This window comes from Scatophagus argus, chromosome 16 (genome assembly GCF_020382885.2).
Source record: "Scatophagus argus isolate fScaArg1 chromosome 16, fScaArg1.pri, whole genome shotgun sequence".
NCBI classification, from domain to species: Eukaryota; Metazoa; Chordata; class Actinopteri; family Scatophagidae; genus Scatophagus; species Scatophagus argus.
In genome coordinates this window covers 5,641,674-5,664,507 of record NC_058508.1, presented here as the reverse complement: position 1 = coordinate 5,664,507, position 22,834 = coordinate 5,641,674, and the positions used below count along the sequence as shown (strand labels likewise).

General features: G+C 43.4%; 1 protein-coding gene across 1 annotated transcript in view; it reads right to left on the bottom strand.

Moving 5' to 3' along the window:
* Nucleotides 1-5,469: 5,469 nt before the first annotated feature.
* The window catches only part of wu:fb95e10 (mucin-5AC), a 29,985-nt gene continuing 12,620 nt past the window's right edge, over nt 5,470-22,834 (bottom strand). Inside the window, exons 3-6 of the mRNA XM_046414914.1 lie at nt 19,735-20,466; nt 19,282-19,360; nt 10,151-10,371; nt 5,470-9,917 (exon numbers count right to left, since the gene is read on the bottom strand). Of these exons, the coding sequence (XP_046270870.1) occupies nt 6,595-9,917; nt 10,151-10,371; nt 19,282-19,360; nt 19,735-20,359 (4,248 nt within the window). The 5' untranslated portion in view covers nt 20,360-20,466 and the 3' untranslated portion in view covers nt 5,470-6,594. The remainder of the gene's footprint in view (nt 9,918-10,150; nt 10,372-19,281; nt 19,361-19,734; nt 20,467-22,834) is intronic.

Sequence of the window (22,834 nt, the reverse complement as noted above, 5' to 3'; positions counted from 1 at the left end):
ATTTGGTGTCTAATATTTTCCAATCTGCAAAGTAACCAGGAACTAAAATGATCACATAACTGCAGAGTAAAAAGTGCAGTATTCCCATCTGAAATGTAGCACAGTAGAGGTAAAAAGTAGTCTAAAATGGAAATAGCCAAGTACTGTGCTTAAAGGTCCAACACGTGCACACAGATGATTTCAATTACTGTGGCTGATTAGCCTCCCTGTCAGGTTGAAGCTGAGTGGGTGGTCACCAAGCTTTACGCACTATTAAGACTGATGACAGGGTTAGTTGTCCGTCCTAACAGATACAACAGCTAATGGCAGGATGAGGGAGATGTCAGTCAAGTGCAGTTTGTGTACACCCACAGCCACCCTGAGAAGAGATTAGGCATCATAAGTGGAAACACCTGTGTGGGTGGACTATGGGTGTGGAGGGGCTGAATGTACGGTATCTGATCACTGTTGTCATCTGTTATTCTCTCACTAAATAATCTTTAATCTTTTCAGTGTAGTATGCATGACAGTGGTCCTTACAACAGTAGAACTACTCTGTCATTATTATTTCCCTGCATCTGTATCTTCTTCAGTCAAGGACCTTATAGCCACTGTTTAGTAAAGTGCTACATAAATATTGTTCACTCTCTAATAAATTGACAAAAAATTGTTTTATTTTTCCATGTAAAGTGAGCATTAAAAGTTCCACATGAACACTTCAACACAAGCATGGACTTCAAGCAACTTTATTTCATATATGGAGGAGTGATTTTTCACATTTTATATTGAAATCCATTTGGCCACTGGCACAAAAACAGCCACACAACTAAGCTAATAGTTAAAAATCTAAACACTTAAACTGTATATTTATTGTATTGTATGAAAAGAAATTCCAAAGTTACACAAGCGTATTAATTTGAAGGAAGTTGAGGCACTGTAGACTATTATTAAAATATTATACATGCACATGTAGGTTTACTCTCATAAATGCATGCATTATAATTGTTGTGCTTGTTCATTTATGTAGAAAGGTATAGTCGTAATAAATCAGTAAAAACTCTTAGATATGATCATATATAGCAGGATACAGCATCAGTGGCTGCGTTCACTATTTTCACAAACGTAATTTCACAAAACATGCATAGTGTGGCTGCAGTATAAATTGTCTAATGATATGGAAAACTATATTTTGTACATGCTGCTCTCAAATGTCATAAATATTAATTTGGGATAAATGTAACTCTTCAGATAATAAAAATTGTTCATTTTACTAATAGTAGCAGTGCATAATAGATCTGGATACAAAACACTGACCTAATGATTTATTGTAAATCAACATCACGCTGACATTGCATACTGAACATCGGCTTAGTGTCTCCCCCCATGCAGCCAGCAGGTGGCGGTGTTGTTGTGTTTTATTTTTCCCCCCATCTCCATGGTACTAGACCGGCCTCACCTTCCTTGCGCAGACACAAAGAGAAAGACACAGGTGCTTTTTCTCTTAACGCCAGACATTTAAAGTCACAGTTACTGACATGAGATATCCTGATATGCATGTTTTTGATATATTGCACAAACCACAAAGCAGAATGCGTATAAAATACAGTCTCATGTTATGGTAAACACATAATGAGTAGAGCGTGGGCTGAGGGTTGGTACTCGACTACCCTCCCACCCCCCACCGGTGTGCCTTGACAAAAGAAGTGCATTGTCTCTTCTCAGACATCCTCCTTTCTCTCCCTCCATGACATCATTGGTAACCTCAGAGACTCCCTGAATGCTGGCCGACCCAGGAAATGAGGTTGCAACTTTGGAATGTAAGAGGGAAGACAACAACTACAACGCCCACCCCAGCACCCTCCCAGCCTTCCGTCTCCCCAGTGTGGCAGCACAAGAGGACCTTCTTCTCTCTCACGCCCCCTCTTCCTCCATGACTGACAACTCTATTAAGCCCATGAAAACCTGCTTGTCCGGTGGAGTCACAGTAGCATTTACTGACCGGAGACGGATGGATGTGGTTGTGTGAGTGGTGGAGGATGGGGATTACATCACAGCATAATCGACACACAGGCTTTAGGCCTTTTCACATTACACTCCTGATGCATACAATAGGCTGTTTCAAATATTTTTTTAACACTTCACTCTGAGGATTTTAGGTTGACAAATATGTAAATCTATTAACAGCACTGCCACTTACCTGTATAAATACTTTTGCCCACACAATAAATAGATGAATAAACAAGTGCAATATGTCATAGCTCAATCTCTCATTCGAGAGGGTGACCAATACTTGGTCTCAGCATCTGGTTGTGATATACATAAAAGAGACTATACAGTGGAGCGCCGCCCCACACAACACATGACAGCAGTGTTTCTAAAGCAGTTCCAATGCATTTCAGATTAAGACAGCTGAGGACTGTGCTACTGGTGAGGAAACATGCTCTAATGTGAGGTTACACTGCGTGATATGCACGTCTGGGTAAGAGGAATCAATGATACATGCAACAGTGTACAGCGTATTTGTACTGAGAATAAGGATGTTGATCTGAAATCAATTTAAGGTCAAGTTTGAATGGTCATATGATGATCTGACTTGTGATAAGATTCAAAACTTTATGAAGTGACCACTTTTCTTTAAACCATTGTGTGGTTTCACATAAGACTGCATGTGTGAGATGTCTTACTGTAAGGTTATGTTCTTACACTATAAATACAAATATCTCATCAAACTTCAGTCTAGTGGTGTAGTGCATGTGCACGATTAGAGGAACAGTTGGACATTTTGGGCAATACGCTTATTCACTTCACAGAGGGGTTACATGAGACGATAATGCCACTCTCATGCCTGTCTGTTATCTATGAACAACATCAAATGTTGGAATTATTCCTGTAACTGATTTTCTCATTGGTTGATCAACTTTATTAGCAGTTTTCAGTGCTGGGTCTCCACCTCCACCACAGTCCAGTCTCCAGGGGAGGAGCTGCCCTGGCTGTCAGGGGAGTAGCTGCTGACAGAGGTGACTGTAGCAGCAGGCGGGCTGAACTGGGGCAGCAGATTGGGCCACATGCTGCTCTCCAAAGGGCTTAAGGTGCCTCCTGTCCCCACAGGGAGGAGGAGGAGAGGAGGGCAGCCTCCATCTCCAGACAGCATCAAGGTCTGATTGATGAGCTGCTGGACCATGTCCACCTTCCTGTTCCATTCCAGTTCCTGCGGAGGCACTGGGCGCAGCTGCCTCTGGAAATCCTGTGTGACGCTCTGCGAGGATGGCACCCTCTTCCCTACCACCTGTGTGTTCCTGTTGTGGTGTCCTCTGGCTTCGTCCTCCTCGTCACTGGTTTCCATAGCTTCATAGATGGTGCAGAGCCCAGAGGATGGGGAGAGCATGACTCCAGTCGGGCTCCTCCTCAGCTGCTGCTGCTGTTGGATCTGTTTCTGCTGCATGCGGTACTGCTGCTCCAGTTCCAGCTGCCACTGCAGAACCTGCCTGCGGTGCCGGTGCTCCTGCTGCTGCTGCTGAAGCTGCAGCTGCAGGAGCTCCCTGCGCTGCTTCTCCAACTGCTTCTGCTGTTCCAGCCTCAGTCGCTCCTCCTCCAGCCACTGTCTCTTCTGCCTCTCCTGCTCTTGACGATGCTGCATCTCTCTGAGCTTCTCTTGGTGCTGTTCCAGCCTCCTTAACTGTTCTCCACCAGTGCGTCTGTCAACGTTGGTCTCTGTCAAAGGAGGCGGGGATGCAATCTTGGCGAAATGTGCCGCAAGAGTGGGATCAATTGGCCTCCTGTTGCCTGGGACCAATGCCAAGTAGTGGCCGTTGGCTATTTGAACAGTGGTCGTGTGGTTCTGGTTCCAGTTGTCCTCCTGGGAGTGTGTTTTCACCTTGTAATCTTCATCCACTTCATCTGTCTTCCTGTCTCCTGTGAGACAGTCAAGATCACTTGGTGCATCCATTAGAGACGCATGCATCAAACAGAACGGGTGGTACAACAGGGATGAGGAGTAAGAGGGTTAGGAGAGATTTGACAAGAGGGTGAAAGTGTAACAAAAAAAAGAAATGGGCTTTCAAAATAAAGACATCTGTGACACAGGAATACCAAATACTGTATCTACAAAGCAGGAACAAATCATAAGGAAGATGATGTTTTCTCTCTTAAGTTGCCTTTTCTTCAATATAGTCACATTTTAAACCTTGATCGCTTTAATAATGTAAAACTACAGTACACAGATAACACACTAGTTATCTGCAGCTTCGTTTTCTGTGGTCTCTGTTGATTATCATGCAATCATATACACAGTACAATACAGACAACAGGTATTTGAAGAGACAAACACACAGGGATTAAACTGACAAAAACATCACAAAAATTGACTAATGTATAGCAGAAAATGTCCAAAATACAATCAATGTAGTTGCCCTGTGCCATGTATGATCACCAAGTCAGGAAAATTATGCTAAAGGAAGCTGATTCACCTTATTTTACACATGCCTATGTACCTACATATTGTCAAAAAGAAGGTAGTGGTGTCCCAAAACACAAACCTGAAACAGGACCTCATGAATATATGAACAATTTAGAAAAGTATCATAGGGTGTGTAAGACTTTGATACAGGGTCTGGAGTTTCCATGTCAGGGATTTAGTGAGAAGGAGTGGGCAGGTTAGAGGAAAAAGCCATCAAAGGGAGAAATGTGTTTGGAAGTCTGGAGCTTCAACATTCAGATACATTCAAGTGGCTTCTACAAGCACAGGCAGCATACTGTATCTGTCTGCATATTTGCCTGTGCACTGAAAGATGAGGATGCACAGACAGGAGTGGGATTCACCCAACCTGAATGTATAAAAACCTTGTTTTCCTGACACATTAATGTTGGGTACCCTGTAAAGTTTTTGACCTCTTGTAGTGCTATGGAGAGTTTTTTTATTAGTGGGTCTCTGTTCTGTTTGTGTCAGTGTGTGTGGCTGATAGCAGGTGGTGATAATGAACCAAACGACTCTGTCTAGCAGACATGGAGGTAAACTATGTAAGATTATAAATATTTGCCTCTGCCAATGTTTTATGAAAAGGGAAATACATGTTTGTTAGACTTCAAGGATAGACACAATGCATTTTAGTAAAAAATACTGAAATAATGTACAAAAAAACTTCCAGAGGGTACCTTTAAGTGAACAACCCTTACCTAGAATGTGGTCTGAATGTATTGTTCATCAGCTAGGGTTGCATATGTAAACAGCATGAAGGCAAAAGCATGCTGGAGAACAGGGCACTGGGACACCATTTGGATTATGTCTTTGATTCAACCAAAATTCCATTTTAGATACAACACCATTGTACAATGTTGCATCACTTCCTGTTTACCAGTTATTCCCATGGTGAAGAGTAGGAGACGCCATGGGAAATTACTTGTGTAAACATACAAATACACAGAAACTCGAACACAAGGATGGTAAGTTGAGACATGCTGGATCCATAGGGAAAATAAGAAACAGGAACAAAATGCCTTGCAATGATGTTTTAATGGAATTTTGAAAGATAACCTAGTGTGAACCATTCATTTATGAACATGTCTAGTGTAGAACTGTTTCAAATTCAAAGTAGTACACAGTCTTTTTGTTAGTTAAACATGCAATATACTGTTGAAATAGTAAACCAAACGCCCACTATGAAAATGTTTCAGCGAGTTTAAAGCTCAGCTGTGATAGATGTAGGACAATGCAGTGTCTCATTACAAATAATCGGCTAGTTGTTAGTCTCTTCTGGAACACAAATGATCAGCTAACTGAGGCTTGAAGCTTAGCCACTTAAAATCAAATGCCTGCAACACATACTGTACTTGACTGCACGTTATATACCTTAACAACCTATGCAAAGAGCGTGGAACCTCTTGAAGCACACATTAAAAACGTCACCAACTGCAACCTAATACTCCCCACACCTACCTCAACAAATCTGTAAGGGCAAAACAGCCGTGTTAAAACAGTATCTAGCCTTTATTTCGATAGCTAAAAGTCTTGAAACAAGAACACAAACTTTTAAAAGGAGCGTTTGACTATCGCTATGGTGCTGTTGAACATGAAGCGTGTGTACACAGGGTAGGAAGGACCAGGTTTCAACAGAAAGAACAAACAAAAAGAACAACAAATGAGCAAATACAAAACAAAAAAAAAAAAGTCATTGACATTTGTTCGGTAAAAACAGTAGGATAAATACACAATGAGTCCATGTCATTTCATCTGTTGTGTTTTTTTTTTTCTCCTTTTTTTCGTTTTAAAAGTTCAGTCACATTGGACCAATCAGTCAATACCCCATCAGGGGCTACAGAATATGCAGTGTTACTTAAAAAGAACATTCTACTAGAAAATGGTAGTAGCTATTGTTCATAAAGGAGTTTAAGCCATACACTCGGAACCATGACCATAACAGTATGAAAGAGGGAGGCTTCATTTAAAAATTGCTACAGTCATTTTTTTCCATCACCTCTGTTCATTTTTTAAAATCTTTTCCTACAATCTTGCTCTCCATTTTTCTTCTAAGCCATCTAACCCAACTGGAGAGAAAACGAACAACAGGTAGAGGGGAGGGTTGCAGGGAAAAGGTGCATTCCAGGGGTAATGGGAGGGACTTATACATTACCTGCCAGAAAACTATCAGTCTTATCACATATGGTAGAGTAGTAGGGTGTCTGGCCGTCGCTGGTGTCTCCAGACTCCTGGACCCCAAGGTGGTGACTGGGCTCCAGTGGATCAGCCTCCTCCAGATGGTCTGATGCGATCTTTCCCCCCAGCATGTAGTGGTGCTCATCCAGACTGGGCTGATTCTCTCCCTGATGGCCCAAAGGCATCAGGTCCACGTGTCTGCCCAGCAGGTCCTCTGCCTGGGCAGCAGCAGCAGCTGAGGGCAGGGTCAACTCCTTGATGAGGGAGGGGTCCTTGGCCTCCTCTGGCAGCTGTTCTTCATTCTCCAGGGAGAAGATCCCTGGACTCTTTCCGCAGCTCTCAGCCATGGAGTGGGCGTTGGAGTTGGACGTGGTGCAGTCGAAGCCATAAGAGGCCACAGAGTTGGCAGACTGAGGGGTGGTTCCACCTCCATCCTCTTCGCCCTCTCCAGCTGCTGTGTCCACCGCCTCCTCATCCTCCTCAAGAGCAGGCAGACTGCAGGTGGGAGTAGGACTTTCAAATCCAGCACTCTCATCCATCATCACTGGTGCATCTGGGTCATTTATTTGCATCTCACCCTCTGTGTCACTGGCCTCGTCTCCGGAGGTGGAAGGGGAAGATGGGGCGGATGCTGGAGCAGTTGGGGGTCCTGTTCCTAGGACCTCATCGGCAGGGAGTGTCTCAGCCTCCTCCTCTTCTCCATCGCCTTTCTCCAAGTGAATACCCAGGTCCTGCTCCATGTCAGGCTGGACTGATGCAGGGACTGGGGTCTGCTGTTTGTCAGAATGGGACTCCACCCCAGAGCTGCTGTCATAGTCACGGAGTTCCTCTGGTGTGCTTGTCTCACTACTACTATGAGCGGCCAGAGCTGTGCCACTCAGAGTGCTGGGCTGGGACATGCCTACAGCTGTGGCAGCAAGGATGATGTGAGCCTCCTCAGGGGCTGAGCTCTTCATCCCCTCATAGGCTGATTGGTGCTGTTTCGGCTCATTCTCTGACTGAGGGGCAAGGGAAGGGGCACTGCTGTCCAAACGTGCCTGAGCAGGAGACAGGGTGGGTGTTTCAGATTCAGCTGGACCATGGTCAGAAACAGGGCTGGGGGATGAAACACAGAGCAGTGATGCTGGTTGAGCCCAAGGATCAGAGAAGGGATTGGTGTGGCTCCAGGAGGAGGTAGGGGGTTCACAAGGTGGAGGACCGGAGCGATTGAGGTTGTCTAAACGCTCCTCCTCATTGAAGTCATCTTCCTCTGCATTCCCACAGCTCTCCGTCACTCCTTCACTGTGCATCTCTACATCTTCATCCTCCTCATCTTCATCGTGTTCCTGCTGCTGGAACACTTTGTGGTGCTCCTCTGCTCTTTCTGAACTTAGGTCCATATCATCAACCCGCTCATCCTCTTCATCCTCATCTTCCTCTTCCTCATTGGCAAGTGTTTCCACGTTGGGAGAACCCATGAGATTGCAATCTCCTTCAGAGCCACGGAGGCTTGAGTCAACTAGGGCATCTGAGCTCTGGGTGCCTTCCAATATTGCAGTGTGCTGGGTGCTGCTGAGGTCAGAGACTCCCTGCTGCCGACTGCTGGTGCAGCTGCTCACATCCTCAGAGTCCATTCCAGACAGCAGGTCATCACCATGCCACCCTGCAGAACCACCAAATGTAGAGGACCTGACTTGGAACTCTTCAGAGGGCTGAGATGTGCTCATATCAGTGACCATGGATGAAGGCTGATGGCCTAGTATCCTCTGTTCCTCATCTTCATCCTCCTCCTCTTCATCATCCTCATTTATCTCCTCATCAGCCTTTTCCACTGCCTCCTCCTTTTCATGAGGGGAGATCAGGTGTGTGAAATCATCCATGTGTGAGACACCTAACAACTGATGTTGTGCCATCACATTGAAGGCCTCTGCAGATGGAGCTGTGGAGGTCTGCATAAACAGGTTCTCCTTCTCTTCTTCCCTCTCTTCCTCTTCTTCCTCTTCTTCCTCCTCCATTGAAGCCTGTGTTTCAAACTGTTCTTTATTCTCATTTTCCTCTTCTGTATGGAGGTTCACCATATCAGCTAGGATCTGGGGAGCCAGATCAGATGCAGCCTGGGGCAAGTTCCTGTCCCTGGGATCAGACTGGATATGCATGTCCAGGAGAGAAGAGGCATTCTGTGATTCTGTGACAGGAGAAACACAACCTGGTGGGGAACAAGGAGGAGACATGACAGTAGTTCCCAGGGACTCATTTGCAGACTCCTCAAATTTGAATAGGTCAGGTTGGGCAGACAGCTGAACGTTGGAGGCTGGTTCAGCTCCAAGATCTTGCTCTGCTTTGGTCTGAGACAGTTCTAGAGGGGGCTCAGGAGAAGGTTCTCGTACAGGTTCTGGTGTTGGTTCCCACATTGGCTCAGGTGTAGGTTCTCGTACAGGTTTGGGTGTTGGTTCCCATATTGGTTCAGGTGTAGGTTCTCGTACAGGTTCAGGTGTTGGTTCTCGTATTGGCTCTGGAGTCAGTTCTCGTATGGGTTCTGGTGTTGGTTCTCGTATTGGTTCTGGTGTGGGTTCTCGTATGGGTTCTGGTGTTGGTTCTCGTATTGGTTCTGGTGTGGGTTCTCGTAGGGGTTCTGGTGTTGGTTCTCGTATTGGTTCTGGTGTGGGTTCTCGTAGGGGTTCTGGTGTGGGTTCTCGTAGGGGTTCTGGTGTTGGTTCTCGTATTGGTTCTGGTGTTGGTTCTCGTAGTGTTTCTGGTGTGGGTTCTTGCACTACTGCTTGCGCTGGTGCGGACACTGGTTCTGGTGTGGTGTCTAATGTTTTTTCTTCTACTACTTCAGTCTGTCTGGACATCACTTCTGGTGCAGCAGATGGCTCTGTAGCTGCTTCTGCAGGAAGTTCCTCTGGTCTGGCAATGGCAGCTGCTGCAGTAGCGATAGCTGCAGCAGCAGCAACAGCAGCAGCAATTTCCTTTTCAGGTTCTGCAACAGTTGCAGCTTTGGGGGCACGTTTCACAGGAGTTGGAGTGCTGCTGCCCACTGCTTTCTTGGGGCTGGAGGCCTTGGTTGTAGCGGTTTTGGAACCAGGCGTCTTAGAAACATCCTTGGAAGGTGTCTTGCTGTCTTGTGTTTTGGATCGGCTGGGTGTCTTTGTATCTGCAGCCTTACTAGCAGTAGGCTTTTTGGTGGCGACATCGGATTTTGAGACTGATTTTGAAGTCTCAGGTTTTGCCGACTTTGTTGTAGAGGATGGGCGAGTAAGGGGGGATTCTGCAGGCTTTTTGGATGCTGATGTGGCTGGTTTGGCAACATCTGGGCAGAAACACAGGACAAGTAATAGTTAAACAACAATAGCTTTAAACTAAACTAGAGCATATTATAATACTGTATTATAATGGAGCATGGACATTAAATTAATCAGAAATAAACTAAGAAAATCAACAGGAGGTTCCATGTCAAATAAACTTATATTTGTACTCAAGAAAAGAACCCTGATAAATGCTCGCCTGTGCATCCCGGGTCATTACAATTTCTTTTTTGTTCACCTTTTTTCACAGGGGTTGTGTTTCTGGGTGTTTGTGATGCTGGAGGTTTGCCACCAGAGGGGGTAGTGGAGGTTAGTTTGGATGCAGCAGCCTTGGCAGTGGTGGAGGAGGTTTTAGGGGTGGCAGGTTTGGCTGCAGCTTGGGAGCTCTTGGTTGTGCTGGTAGTGGGTGGCCGGGTTGAGCCTGTGGCCGGAGATGATGCTGCTGTGCCAGCTGTAGGCCTGAAGAAATGAGACAGAGAAGAAGAATGAGAAATACGGAGAGGTACTACAGCATAGAGATCTAGGGTAGAGAAACAGTGCTAGTTAAATGTGCATTTGTTGTTTTCAAAAGATGAGTATTTCTCAGCTGTTCTACTCTAGGCTTACTTGTATGATCATGCAACATCCTGATGAGACACCTCAGAATGGTTGTGAGCTAGAATTTGATGTCTTACTCACTTCTGCTGTAAGAGGAAACCCCAAGAAACAGCACAAATACAAGCAAGATAGTTCACATAGATTGCATAGGAATAAGAAACAACATAATAGTATGTTGGCATAAGGACAGGATAGACTGATCTTGAACAGGAGAGAACACATTACGCCTATTTTTTTAAGGTTATGATGAGGATGCAAAGAGGATCAGCACGTTGTTAAACACATGGTTGAACAAAGAATATTACTATACAGACATAAAAACACTAATTTAAACTGTCAGTATACACAGATCATCTGTAAAAGATTACATTCTATTCATCGCAACTTTTCTGGAATCAAGGTTGTAGTCACTTTGGAAGTGCGGTTCAGTCTGTAGAAGGAAATGAGAGCAGCTCAAAGTGTTGTGTCTTCACACTTAGATTTCATTACAATGTGTTATGGTCATTATTTATTTTATGTCACAATGTATTGTACTAATGTTTTAACCTCTTCTCTCTTGCAACATCTATATTATGTTGTCTGCAGTCTCAAATAGGCTGGTTATATTTGTACTGTCTTCTTATAAGCTTGTTCAGTCATCTGTAAAGTACATTGAGTGGCACTAGCCTGCACGAAAGGTGGCGTTGATTGATTATAAATGACTATGAGCAAAAAGTACGTCATCAGGAATTTGCATTTACTTAATGATAATTCAATTCTGTCTTCAATGTATCAGCATCAGACACATTTGTAACAATAGGCCCAGGGCCAGCACACTCGTCCACAGTCCCATGACAAACTCTCCCGAGGGGCAATGAAGTGGGAGGTGAGTCACAACAGACCCCAGAGAAGCATCCCAACCCCAGTCAACCCCGTCCCTGATCTCTTGTCCATTACCCACTCCCATAGGGGAATGACACATGGGGCGGTGTGCATCAGCTTGCCTGCTCTGGCGGCCTGCCTGGCCCAGAAGCTTACTTCTATGTCACATCTGAGTGAAGTAACCTACATCTAGTAGTCCTGACAAGGCTGTGGTGTGCAATCTCCTGGGTCTGCACTACACTAACTGTCTGTTTCTAAATAAAGAATTGAGCTAGTACTGGCAGAAAGAGAACAGGGAGGCAGTGGGAGAGTGAACGTAGCTGGGACCATGTTAATCTTTAATATTGAAAGGAGAGCAAAAATAACTTCTCCAAATCCCGCAGCTGGAACCATGGGCTGTGTTAAAAGCACACTCATTATGTCAGGGTGCTGAAGTAGTGCATGCTATCCACAACCTGGCAAATGTAATGGAATACAGTTTGGTAACATGAAATAAGATTAAAGCCAGGTGGCAACACAAAAAAGGGGTGCGGTTCATACAAGCTTTTAATGCTGATCCACATTTACAATAGGCTTTGGGCTAGTGAAAGGTGTGTTACTGATACTGAGATTGTTGTCAATGTCAATGCCGCTTTACTGATATAAAATCCTTCTTGTTATGCAAAATACTAACAGACTCATCAGGGTTACATTGATTTACTGCTAACTGTGTTTACTGGAAAAGGTTGAAAAATTCTGAGGAGGAAATTTGCCACTAAAAGTATTCTTGCATAAAACAAAGGCCTCTCGTGATTTTGTAACAGAGATGATATAAAAGATGCATGTAGAGCAATGAAAATGATCACCAGCTGACACACTGGTGACACGTAGGCCAAATTCTGCCTGAACTGCATGTGCTGGCTGAGGGAAAATGAGTTTGGTCTGAGCAAATAACTTCAATGTAAAATGAGTTCTAAATACTGAGTGATTTTAACCTAAAATTGTTGAAAGTAGCCAATGAACAAGATGTTAAAAAGGTAAAATGAGATCAAGCTCTTGAAAAAAAATGTGAGTCTGAGTAAAAGATAAGAAAAGAATTACAGGGAGAGTTGAATGGTGGAATTAAAAGATACAAAACCTGGCATTAGAGATCAAGTATGCTGAGGGGATACTCAGTGAGAGCATTCACAATAATCTGTCTGATAAAAGGAATATGGATAATCCAAAAAGGCAGAACTACTTAACAGAGGGCTGGAAATTAACCAGGCCACAGACAGAAAAATGAGAGAGACAGAGACAAAGCAAGAGAGATGGGACAGAGAGGGATCCTAATGTTCATCCGATTAAAAGTTGTCTTATATCTGTAGCTTCTTGCTTATCAGAGAAGGCTGTCCACACAGCTGAAAACCTATAAAGGTATTTAAAGGACCAAGCCACAGTAAAATCAGGTCTTGTATTTTGAGATCGGAAGTTTAACCACACTTGGCCATGGTGACAAAATGAATACAGTGAAGCACTGATGCCTGAATAAAGCTCGCTGTCAGCTAAATGGTATTTTAAGAGTAACTGCACACCTTAAATAATTCAACTTTGTATCAACATTTAACTCAATGGGCAGCTTGAAGGAAAAAATGGGTGTTCATTGTTGATATTTCACCATAGGCCACGCTGAGAGAAACAACACCATAAATTGAGGTTAAAACAAACACTGAACAGAAAGCACAGGAAAGCACTGGAGCTGAAAAATCAGATGACTCTGACAGTTAGTTGCTACAAGCGCACTGAGGCACAAAGCAAAATGCTCAAAAGTTCGCCTAGGTTGCCCGAGGATCATTAATAACATTTCATATTCATATTTCATATTCATATGTCCTCAATCACCAGGGCTGAGAAAGGAGTGTATGTGCAAAAACATGGTTGCCTGCTGGTGCTGCTTTGTTACAGTACAACAAGAGTCAGGCTGTAATTTAAATAATGAGATGCAACATGAGAGGAGCGAATGAGTAAGCAGGAGATGAGCAAGCATGGAGGCAGTCTTCCCTGCAGCAAAGGCGATAAACTGCGGAGGGAGGACCTCCCTCCTCTGAAGACAAGCAGCAAATTAGAGATGATACTGAGTTAATTAGTCACCACAAATACGGAGGCAGGATCCTCTTCATGGATAAAGTAAAAGTATCAATTTTTAATAAAAATGTTAACAGTACCCTGAACTATAAAGCTCTGAGTTCCTCTAGAATAAAAAAGAAGGTAGAAAATAAGGTTATTATGTACTAAAGACTGTACAAAATATTAAAGACACAATAATGATCTACATCAACCACACAGATACATGAATATAATTAAGTACATTTTTAAAAGATTATTAAAAATAATTAAAATAGGGATGTTCAAAAGGGCCAATATCAATATCAGGACAATGTTTTATCTATGTTTAGCTTATGTTTGAAAACATTATAGAAGAGTGAATATGTGGGTTTAGTATAGCAAAACAAGACTAGGTCCAAAAACAGGGCTTGACTGGGACTATACATGATACAGAAATGCAGTCAATTTGTTGCAGCAGTCATTGGTAGTGTCTATCATGTGGATATATCCTGGATATTAAGCTGTGTATTGAAGTAGCAGTTGTGCTATATTTGAGGTTAAAACACATTATAAAATGCAGTGATAAGAATACTACATACATACCTGGGCTTTCAAAAAGAACATATTTTATTCATGACTAAAACTACTCTAATTATCTTTATTGACCTTTGAATACAAATAAGATATTATCTGATATTATTGCAGTAACAATGCTAATTAACACTAGAGCGTTACTGGTATTTCCTATTATGTGTTAGTATCGAGCTTCCAGACTAAATGCAAGTTATTTTTTATTTACATGTATGAAGCTCAAGACTCAAAAAATCAGTCAAGGGAATTCATTAAGTGAATCCATTTTTTTCTGACCTCTAATACAATAATAGCAAAGTAAATAAAGACTGCAATTTTGATGGCTTGTGCTGTTCCTCCGATAACGTAATAGAAAACAACTGATAATTTTTGAGGCACAGTAGTCAAAGAGGAAACACCCAACACTAGGCTTGACCAATCATGTAACTTCATCACTCAAATACCTAATCAATCAGTTGGTCACTGACAACACATCTGTTGGGCTGGTTCTCACAGTCCAGCCACAAAACACTGCTTACCACAATGTGTTCTCTTTAATATCACCAACAAACACTGAAGCCTTTGTCTCACACTCAAACGCATACGCCTCCTTGTTCTTCCACTAAATCCATTTAGTAATTGGCTCTGTGGCTGACCCTCTATAAAATCACGGCAGTGGAAGACTGCATCAGAGTCAGGGGCCACACCCATAGCAGGACGGAAGATTTACAACCTGTGCAACATGTCATCTGCTTCGCACTGGACTGCAGAACAGAGTCTGGGGCAGGGCCCTAAATACTGCTCACCACATGCACCAACGCTGGAATATTACATCAGCAGTAATTTGTTAGATCATGAGGAGGGTTGCATTCAATCACTTGCAATAAAAATTTATCATCCCTGAGGGACCGTCAATGAGGAAAACAGCATGACTAATGTGGGAACATGGGTGACTAAGTGGAGGGCAGGAAAGATGTTAAAAATGGAAAACCACCTGATCGGCCAGCACAAACCCATCCCATTTCCTCATCTGAGCTTGTACAAAAAGGACTCAATACCCTTGCTATGTCCTCTAATCTATGGTAGGACAGTATTTCCCTGCTCACACAGAGATACCCTCTGGTTCTGCTGTACACACACTCACACACACATTCATGCACACAACTCGCGCTCTCTGCATGCACAGCTCTCACACTCTATATCTCTGGCAGCAGTGAAGGGAGCTCAGCAGGGACACATGACTTATTCAGCCATGCAGCCTCCATACTCCACTGCCACCATTTTTGTTTTACTTTTCACTGCTGCATCCACCGACAACAGGGCAGCAGGAGGAAGCTGCTCAGCGGCACGTGCACACGGACCACGTGTCTGTCGAGCCAGCACGTATGCCTCCCCCCATCCCTTGCCTTCACACCATACAGATTAATATACCGGCAAATGAACACATGCTCTGCATTGTAATTACATGCTGCTCCTACTATGCAGGCATCCTTGAGCAGCAGGTATGTACACACACTGATGCACCTACTTAGCGAATTCTGTGTACTTTTTGTACTACGCTGTCCTGTTGGGCAGTTTGTATGCTGGCCCTAGAAAACCACAAATTGGTAAATATTTATGCACACAACTGACCCATAAACTGCATAAAGCAGACATCCCAGCATGCACGATGTTCAAACAAACCATGTTCATTTCTACTTTTTCCATTTGCACACTAATCAGGCTCAAATGTTTCATGTCACAAACTGCATGCTGTGGGCAATCAGCTTCAAACAGCAGGTGCCCACACGTGCACACACCTACACCAGTTTCTCCACATATACACACACCACCATGATCACTTTAGTCGTTATACACACTTCACTACACAGCCATAACTTAAGGTGCATAAACAATATAATACTAATGATTCAGCTTGAAGACCCTCACTGACCACTGCAGGTGAAGTAGACAGTGTGAAAGGAGCTAGTTTCTATACAAAAAAAGCAACTAAAAGCAACTTCTTGCAACTAGAAAAAAGTTGTTTTTTTTTCTTACATGCGGGACCTTTCAAACCAGTCACAATCTGTTACGGAAAAAAAAAAAAGAGAGCAAGAACAAACTTTAATCAAGAGTCACTGGCAGCAACGACTAACAGACCTAATTTAATTTGGCTAAAACCTCGAACTGAATGGAAGGAACAAAACACTTGTGAGTGGCCTTAAATTAGATTGATCCTACCAAGTGAACCTGCATTTGCTCTGCACTGTCTGATAACTGGAACCTGCTGCAGATGGAATTAAATCAATTGAGCTTTGGAAGGAACTGAGGGACCCGCTGCGGGTGGGTGTGCGTCTGTGTGTCACAGTAACAGGGGAGGCGGAGTGTGTCTGATGTGGCAGTTAATGTATCCTTGGAGCTCTCTACCACTCTGCTGATAGCAGGCCTGAATTAAGGATTGAATGAGGTTGCAAAAAAGGGCAAAATCGAATTAAAGCAGAAATTTATGGCCCTGTCAAAGTACATCACACATACGAATGGCATACACACACACACACACACTTAATGAAGTATGCCTACAAGGCTACATGGTGCTGTCAGAGGAGCCTATCATCAGTAATGGTTATACCTCTCTCTTGGGGATTGATATGTAGGTCTACTGCAGCTAAATCATTCTCTGGGCTAACATCCACTCTGCGTAAAACATCTCACTAACAACATGAAATACTGTCTCTAAAGTGCAATCCAATCTTAATCTGATTACAGTATCTGCCTCAACTAGTTTTCAACTCTTTTGACAAGTTTAAAGATGTTTCCTCCCAAGCACACAGCCAATGCTGCCTTTTTATTTCATAGCCCGACTAGTAAAACAAGGTCTGAATGGGAGTGTGAACTGGGCACACGTGTTTTTATTGTGATAACTGATGGGCCTGAGGATTGGAATACATTGAAACAAATGAAACATGAACTATAGAAAGATGTTCCACAAACTGATGACCTCAGCAGATTATTTACAGGATTTCTTATGCTTATGTGAGACAATCATATCTGTGGACTAATAAATATACAATTCATGCCTTAATAAAAAGTGCAGTCCAGTGTAGTAAGGCAAAACAAAAAACAAAAGCTAGTAAGTCTTGTGTTAAAACTGTTTAGTTGCATTAAACTAACACTGGCGTTGAGCTTAACTCCGTTCGTTTGCTGATTCTGCCGTGTGGTATTTTATATTCAAATAGGTGGAGAAGTGAATGACATCACCGTGACAGTTCAGAAAGGTCGCACAATGAGCGTTCTGTCCTGCAGTGCTGATTACCAACATACCCTTGTGTAATACTTTTTAATGAGATGTTTGCACATTAACCATTGTATAAAGCTGTAATCTGAGTGTAATCTCCACAATCCAACTGCTGCCTCCCCGCAGCACATAGAGTGTGGGAGGGTTGGAGGGGGGAAGGGGACCTGAGGGATCTTCACGTGAAACTCCTTACTGTCAGGTGGAAGAAAGCGTCCAGCAGCTTAGTGTGTATGTCATGTCAGTCTATTGGCAATGACTGAATAAAGCAGAAAATATGTATAGGAACATGGCAAAATGAAAATCGTACTTGTGATGGCATCTTTCGGCTTTTCTGTTATGTATGTACATTGGATATTTCAGCATAATCACTGCTTCTTGTTGACCTCAGATATCTGACAGTTATAAATATAGATATTATTTTTACATTAACAAACAATGAGAACATTTTCATCACAGATCACTGATGGGCAAACTATGGAATAGAAGGACTCTTTATTTCCCTTAAGCCCATCTTTGGCATTCTGTACTATTCTCTTGCTATTTATCAGGCACATACAGTATATGCTGACATGCATATACAGTATCCACCATAAGCTAACATCAGCATAGCTCTGTGGAGAGACTGATGGATTCTGCTCTCTCTGTGCAATCTCTTCTATAAATCTGAGGAGGAGCTTCATCCTTCCACTGTAGAACGACTGTGTTTCCTGTGCACTGAAGAGGGACTCTTGACTTTAGGGTCATCTTTTAATATGAAATCTGCAATGAAGAAACTATGAAAAGCTCTGTTTTCATCGTTCTGCTTTGTACTGTAAGACATTTTGGGAAACAAGATTATTTACTTTCGTGCCATAAGTAGAAACAACAAAGCTAGTTAGTGGTATAAGTCTTCTCACCTGACTTTGGGCAAGAAAGAGAATAAAACTGTCCCTTTAAGTATCATGCTGGGATTGCTTGTAATTTATGGATGTTGTTTGTGTTACAACAACTTTGACGCAAACGTTTCAGACTGAACAATGTGTCTACACACAAACATACCAACTTGATGATATAACATCATAACATATTTCATGGTTACATAACAGTGCGTTAGAAAGAAGCTATTGCTCTGACAGACAAACAAAGAAAAAGAAGAAGAAGCAGTGGGATAAGGCCCTGTTGAAGAAACAGTCAGACTCCCACTGGCTCTATCTGATCATGATCCTCACTGTCTCAGACAAAGGTTTCCTTCAGTCTAGTCTCCTGGTCTGTTGCCAAGTCACCTCAGGAACCAACACCATGTACACAGTGTGACTCAGGTGAGGAACACATGTTGATCTGATTGCACATAAACACACTCTCACAACACAAGCTGGTGCACAGAAGCGCATACAAGAGCCGCTCTAAAGAATCTAAAACTTAAAGAGCATTCTCTTGTCTTCAGTTAATTCTTCCAACTGCCCCTCCTCCCTTTCTAGACTGCACTCCTTCCCAAAACTTGTTTTATTAATAATGTTGCTATATAAATGAAATGAATATGAAACCCTGCGAGGCATTCCTCCGAGGCTTGTTCTGACATTGGCTCGTTGCTGGCCTACTTAGAGCCGGCCTTTCCAAGCCTCTATGTGGGAGATCATTGTCCCTCTTTCCTGCAGGGTGTTTTTCTCTTAAACAAGGTCTTCTTTGAACCTGTAGCCAAGTGATGCCTTTTGAACCAACTGCTTCTCACTTGGCACTGAGGAGCTTTATAATGCTGAATCTATCCCCTGCAGTTCTTATCTACATGGCAATTTATTCGTATTTGCTGCCGTTCTGGAGAAAATTTGCTGATTTGCTCCATTGGAAAGGCTTTTAAAATTATTTTTTTTTTTTGCCTGGAGGATGTTTGAGAAGAGGACCAATTGCAGACAGATGTCTTTGCTTTCCACAGAAGCAGAGTAAATCTTTCAGTGCTTGCACATGCACACAGACACGCACAGTCTGCAGAGGGTGAGGCTTCAGTTCTCCACAAATATCACACCTACCTGGTTGTCTTGGAAACAGGGGGCTTGGGTGAGGCAGTGGAGCTAGGCTTAGTGGGAGTTGCAGAGGCAGGCTTGGGAGCTGGAGTACAGGAGAAAGAAGAAATATGTGAAAAACAATAAGAATATATAGTTTAATTTAATAACATATAGCAAGATATATCACAGATATAGGTCAGACAGATATAGCTCTCATACATGTGTCATAAGGATCTGGGGCAAATACATTTCTAGATCAACAGCAGCCACTCTGGCATGTCTAATATGTGTGCTGAATCCATCGTATGAGCGTCTATCTGCACGTCATCACATTACAATGAACACTCCTCATTAGAGTCGGAGCTGTGAAAAGATTTCATGCTGGACTTACTGAGGATGTGTTTTCCCACAAACTGCCTACATTTTGAACTACACTTGTGTAGATTTTTTTCATTTGGTGATGACATTTTCACCAACCTGGGGGCTTTTTAGCAGCAGCTGCAGCGGTGCTGGTTTTGACACCATTTGCAGTTGTGGATGTGGTCTTCTTGGCTGCTCCTGTTGTTCCGGTCATCGACTTTGTGCTATTGGTGGTAGGAGCAGCCCCTGTGGCTTTCTTCTCACCCACTTTACTCTTGGAGGGCGGGCCTTCGCCTGGGCCTGTTGATTTCTTAGTAGCAGCTGTGGTTGGGGTGCTCTTTTTGACCGCAGCAGGTGGGGTCTTCTTAGCGACTCCATTGGTCTGGGGCTTGGATACCCCATTTGAGAGGCGGCCCTGGGATGTATTGGGCCGTGAGCCAGATGTGGTCTTGGTTAGACTGCTGGCCCCAGGCTTTGTCTTGGTCGTGGCCTTGTTGGTTGTCTTGGCTTTGGAATCGCCTGAAGTCTTGTTGGTCTTGGCAGCTGGGGTTTCCTTGGCCTGGTCTGGCTGGGGTTCCGCCTGGACTGTCTCTCCTACAGGTTGCTGTGGCATCTCCTCCTCCACTGGGCTGGCAGCCTGGTTGGGCTCCTGTTCCACAGCTGGTGCTGCCTCATTTACTGGATTGGATTCCAATGTTTCCATTGGCTCCAGTGCTGCCGTGGCAACCCCATCCGGCTTCATCTCCCCTTGAGTGGTAGTGGTCCGTCTCTGCAGTGCAGGGCTGATGGATGTAAATCTCACAGATTGGCCACAGGTTTACAGGCTTTCTGGAGGCAACAAGGTCTTGTCTAGTGAGAGACAGGATAATACACAACATAACACAGTTATTCAACAGCAAGACCAGACATGAAAAGCAGTGTGTTGTCTCTCTGATCAGTAGACTGAGCCCAAGGAATGCTGTTAGCTGCAGGAGTCAGATTAAAGCAATGGCTTGGACATTCTTATGGCTTCAGCATCTCACACACACGTTTTTATGTAAGGGTCCCAAAGATAATTGTTGAGTATAAAAAAAGACAGAATCTACAAAAATATACAGAATTTGAAAAGGATGTGAAATAATATTGTATAGAGATTGACCTTTTACTGAGCATAAAGCCAGAAGAAGCGAAGAGGACAATGTAACACAGAGAGAAAGACACAAAGGCAGTCGTGCAAAAATAAATCACAGCTGCATCAGTTGTACTTTGAAGCGAAACCTCAGGATGGACAATTAGATGGACAAAATTTATGACGAGTCAAATACGTCTACTGTGTCAGAAACCACAGAAGGAGGGGCAGAGAGGGGGCATGTCTACTGCAAAGACAACAAATTCAACAAATAGCCTTCTTTACTTTAAGTGCCAACTGCAGTGCAGGGGCAAATGGTCCCCTCTGTGATACTAAAAAGCTCAGTGACACACTTGGCCAGTGTCGCTGCTATGGGTTGGCTTCTTTTTTTTCATTGGTACAAAATGGCATCAGAGCCACTAGTGTGGAAGACTAGTTTTCTGGGATAGTACACTTGAGGGAGTGCTAAAAGCTTTAGCATGCAAACTGCACGCACACGTAGAGATATGCCACCTGTACTAATGTTAAGACATACAACTTTTTAATCTGCACATGAATTAGAGAAGCTAAAAAAAGCCTGCCTCCACATGATAAAGCTAAAAATGGTAATAAAAAGAAAAGTAGACTGAGATGAATTTTAAGTGGGTCAAGCCGTGTACAATAAACCCAAAGACAGGCAGGCTGTTTAACTCCCGGGTCACAAACAGAGCAGTCAGAGACATGAGGACAAGAAGTGGGACGTGAAGCATACGAGGCCTGATAAAGAGCAGCCAACTGTAATACGAGCTGTCATAAAGTGTCTGCATCAATATCGTAGAACTGCCTTTTATTATGTTTCCTCAGTTCCTTTCAAATGCACAGATGAGAGGAATTGGATAGGGTTTTTTTGGTTTTTTTTTAACAAGTTTGAGAAAAGCAGGGAAAGGGAAGTAAGGTAAGTAGCAGGAAACTGGCCCGTCAAAGTTTACAAACAGAGCGAGGAGCCAGCTGTGCAGGAGGCTAAGTGGGGAGACGAACTCTGAGGCAACACCGAGGCCGGCCCACAGGAAGAGGCTTGGCCTGTGGAGCATGGGAACAGCAAGGGAAGGTGGGACGGAGGCAGAAAAGAGAGACAGGGAAAAAAACAAGACGTAAAATGAGCTCACTTTTGGCTGATGTTTGCTGGTCCCACTCTAAAATCCAGACATCACTAGTCATCCTAGTTTCCACTGACCTGAACTTGTATGCACAATCACTATCCTATTTCTAGAAGGGGACAGACATCATGTTTATGCTGTTAGTTTTCTGGAAACAATCCCGCACACTCTTCTTCGTCTTTCTTTCCCTCTTCCGTCATCCTTTACTCATCCTCTAAACTTAATCTCACATGTAAAAAGGCCCTCTTTTCATTCTCCACTGATCCTCCCTTTCTTTTTACCACTTTCCCCCTTCTTGATTTCTTTCCTCCCCCCACCTCCCACTGCTACTGCTCTCCTTCCATCCCTCTGTTCTCTGTTTGCCTTTGCACAGATGGCCGGAGCAGCTGAGCAAGGCTGGAGGGGGAGAGAGAAACCAGGATGAAAAAAAAAAAAACAACAAAAAACAATAAAACCCTCGTTGTATCCCAAACAACGCCTAAGAACAGATATACACACAACTTGTGCAACAGGCCGCCACCCAAAATGACAGAAGAGGCTGAGAGAGAAATGATGGGTAGCTGCGAGAAGCCATTTACGCTGCACCCTTAGGTCACAAGGGGTTTTTAAATGCCAGTGAGGCTGCAAAATGTGGACATTTGGCTTAATTAGGTCACTAACCACAACCAGTCACAGCATTTAGGAGAATGGGTGGACACGGGTGTGAATGAGGGATGTGTAACAGAGACAGTGCTCCAAACTGCCTTTCATTTATCCTCAGAACTCATGTGACACTTGAACATATTTAACTCAACTTGGCGTGTCTGAAGGAACTAGTTACTGTTGTCATGTCTGTGAAGCCTTCCATTGCAGATTTATCTCTTAAATTATTTAGCACTTTTTGACAAAATGGGTGCTCCATTTCAGACAGACAAGGGCTGTGGGAACTGTGGCTAGCAGATTTTATCAACTTATAAACTGTGATTGGACAACT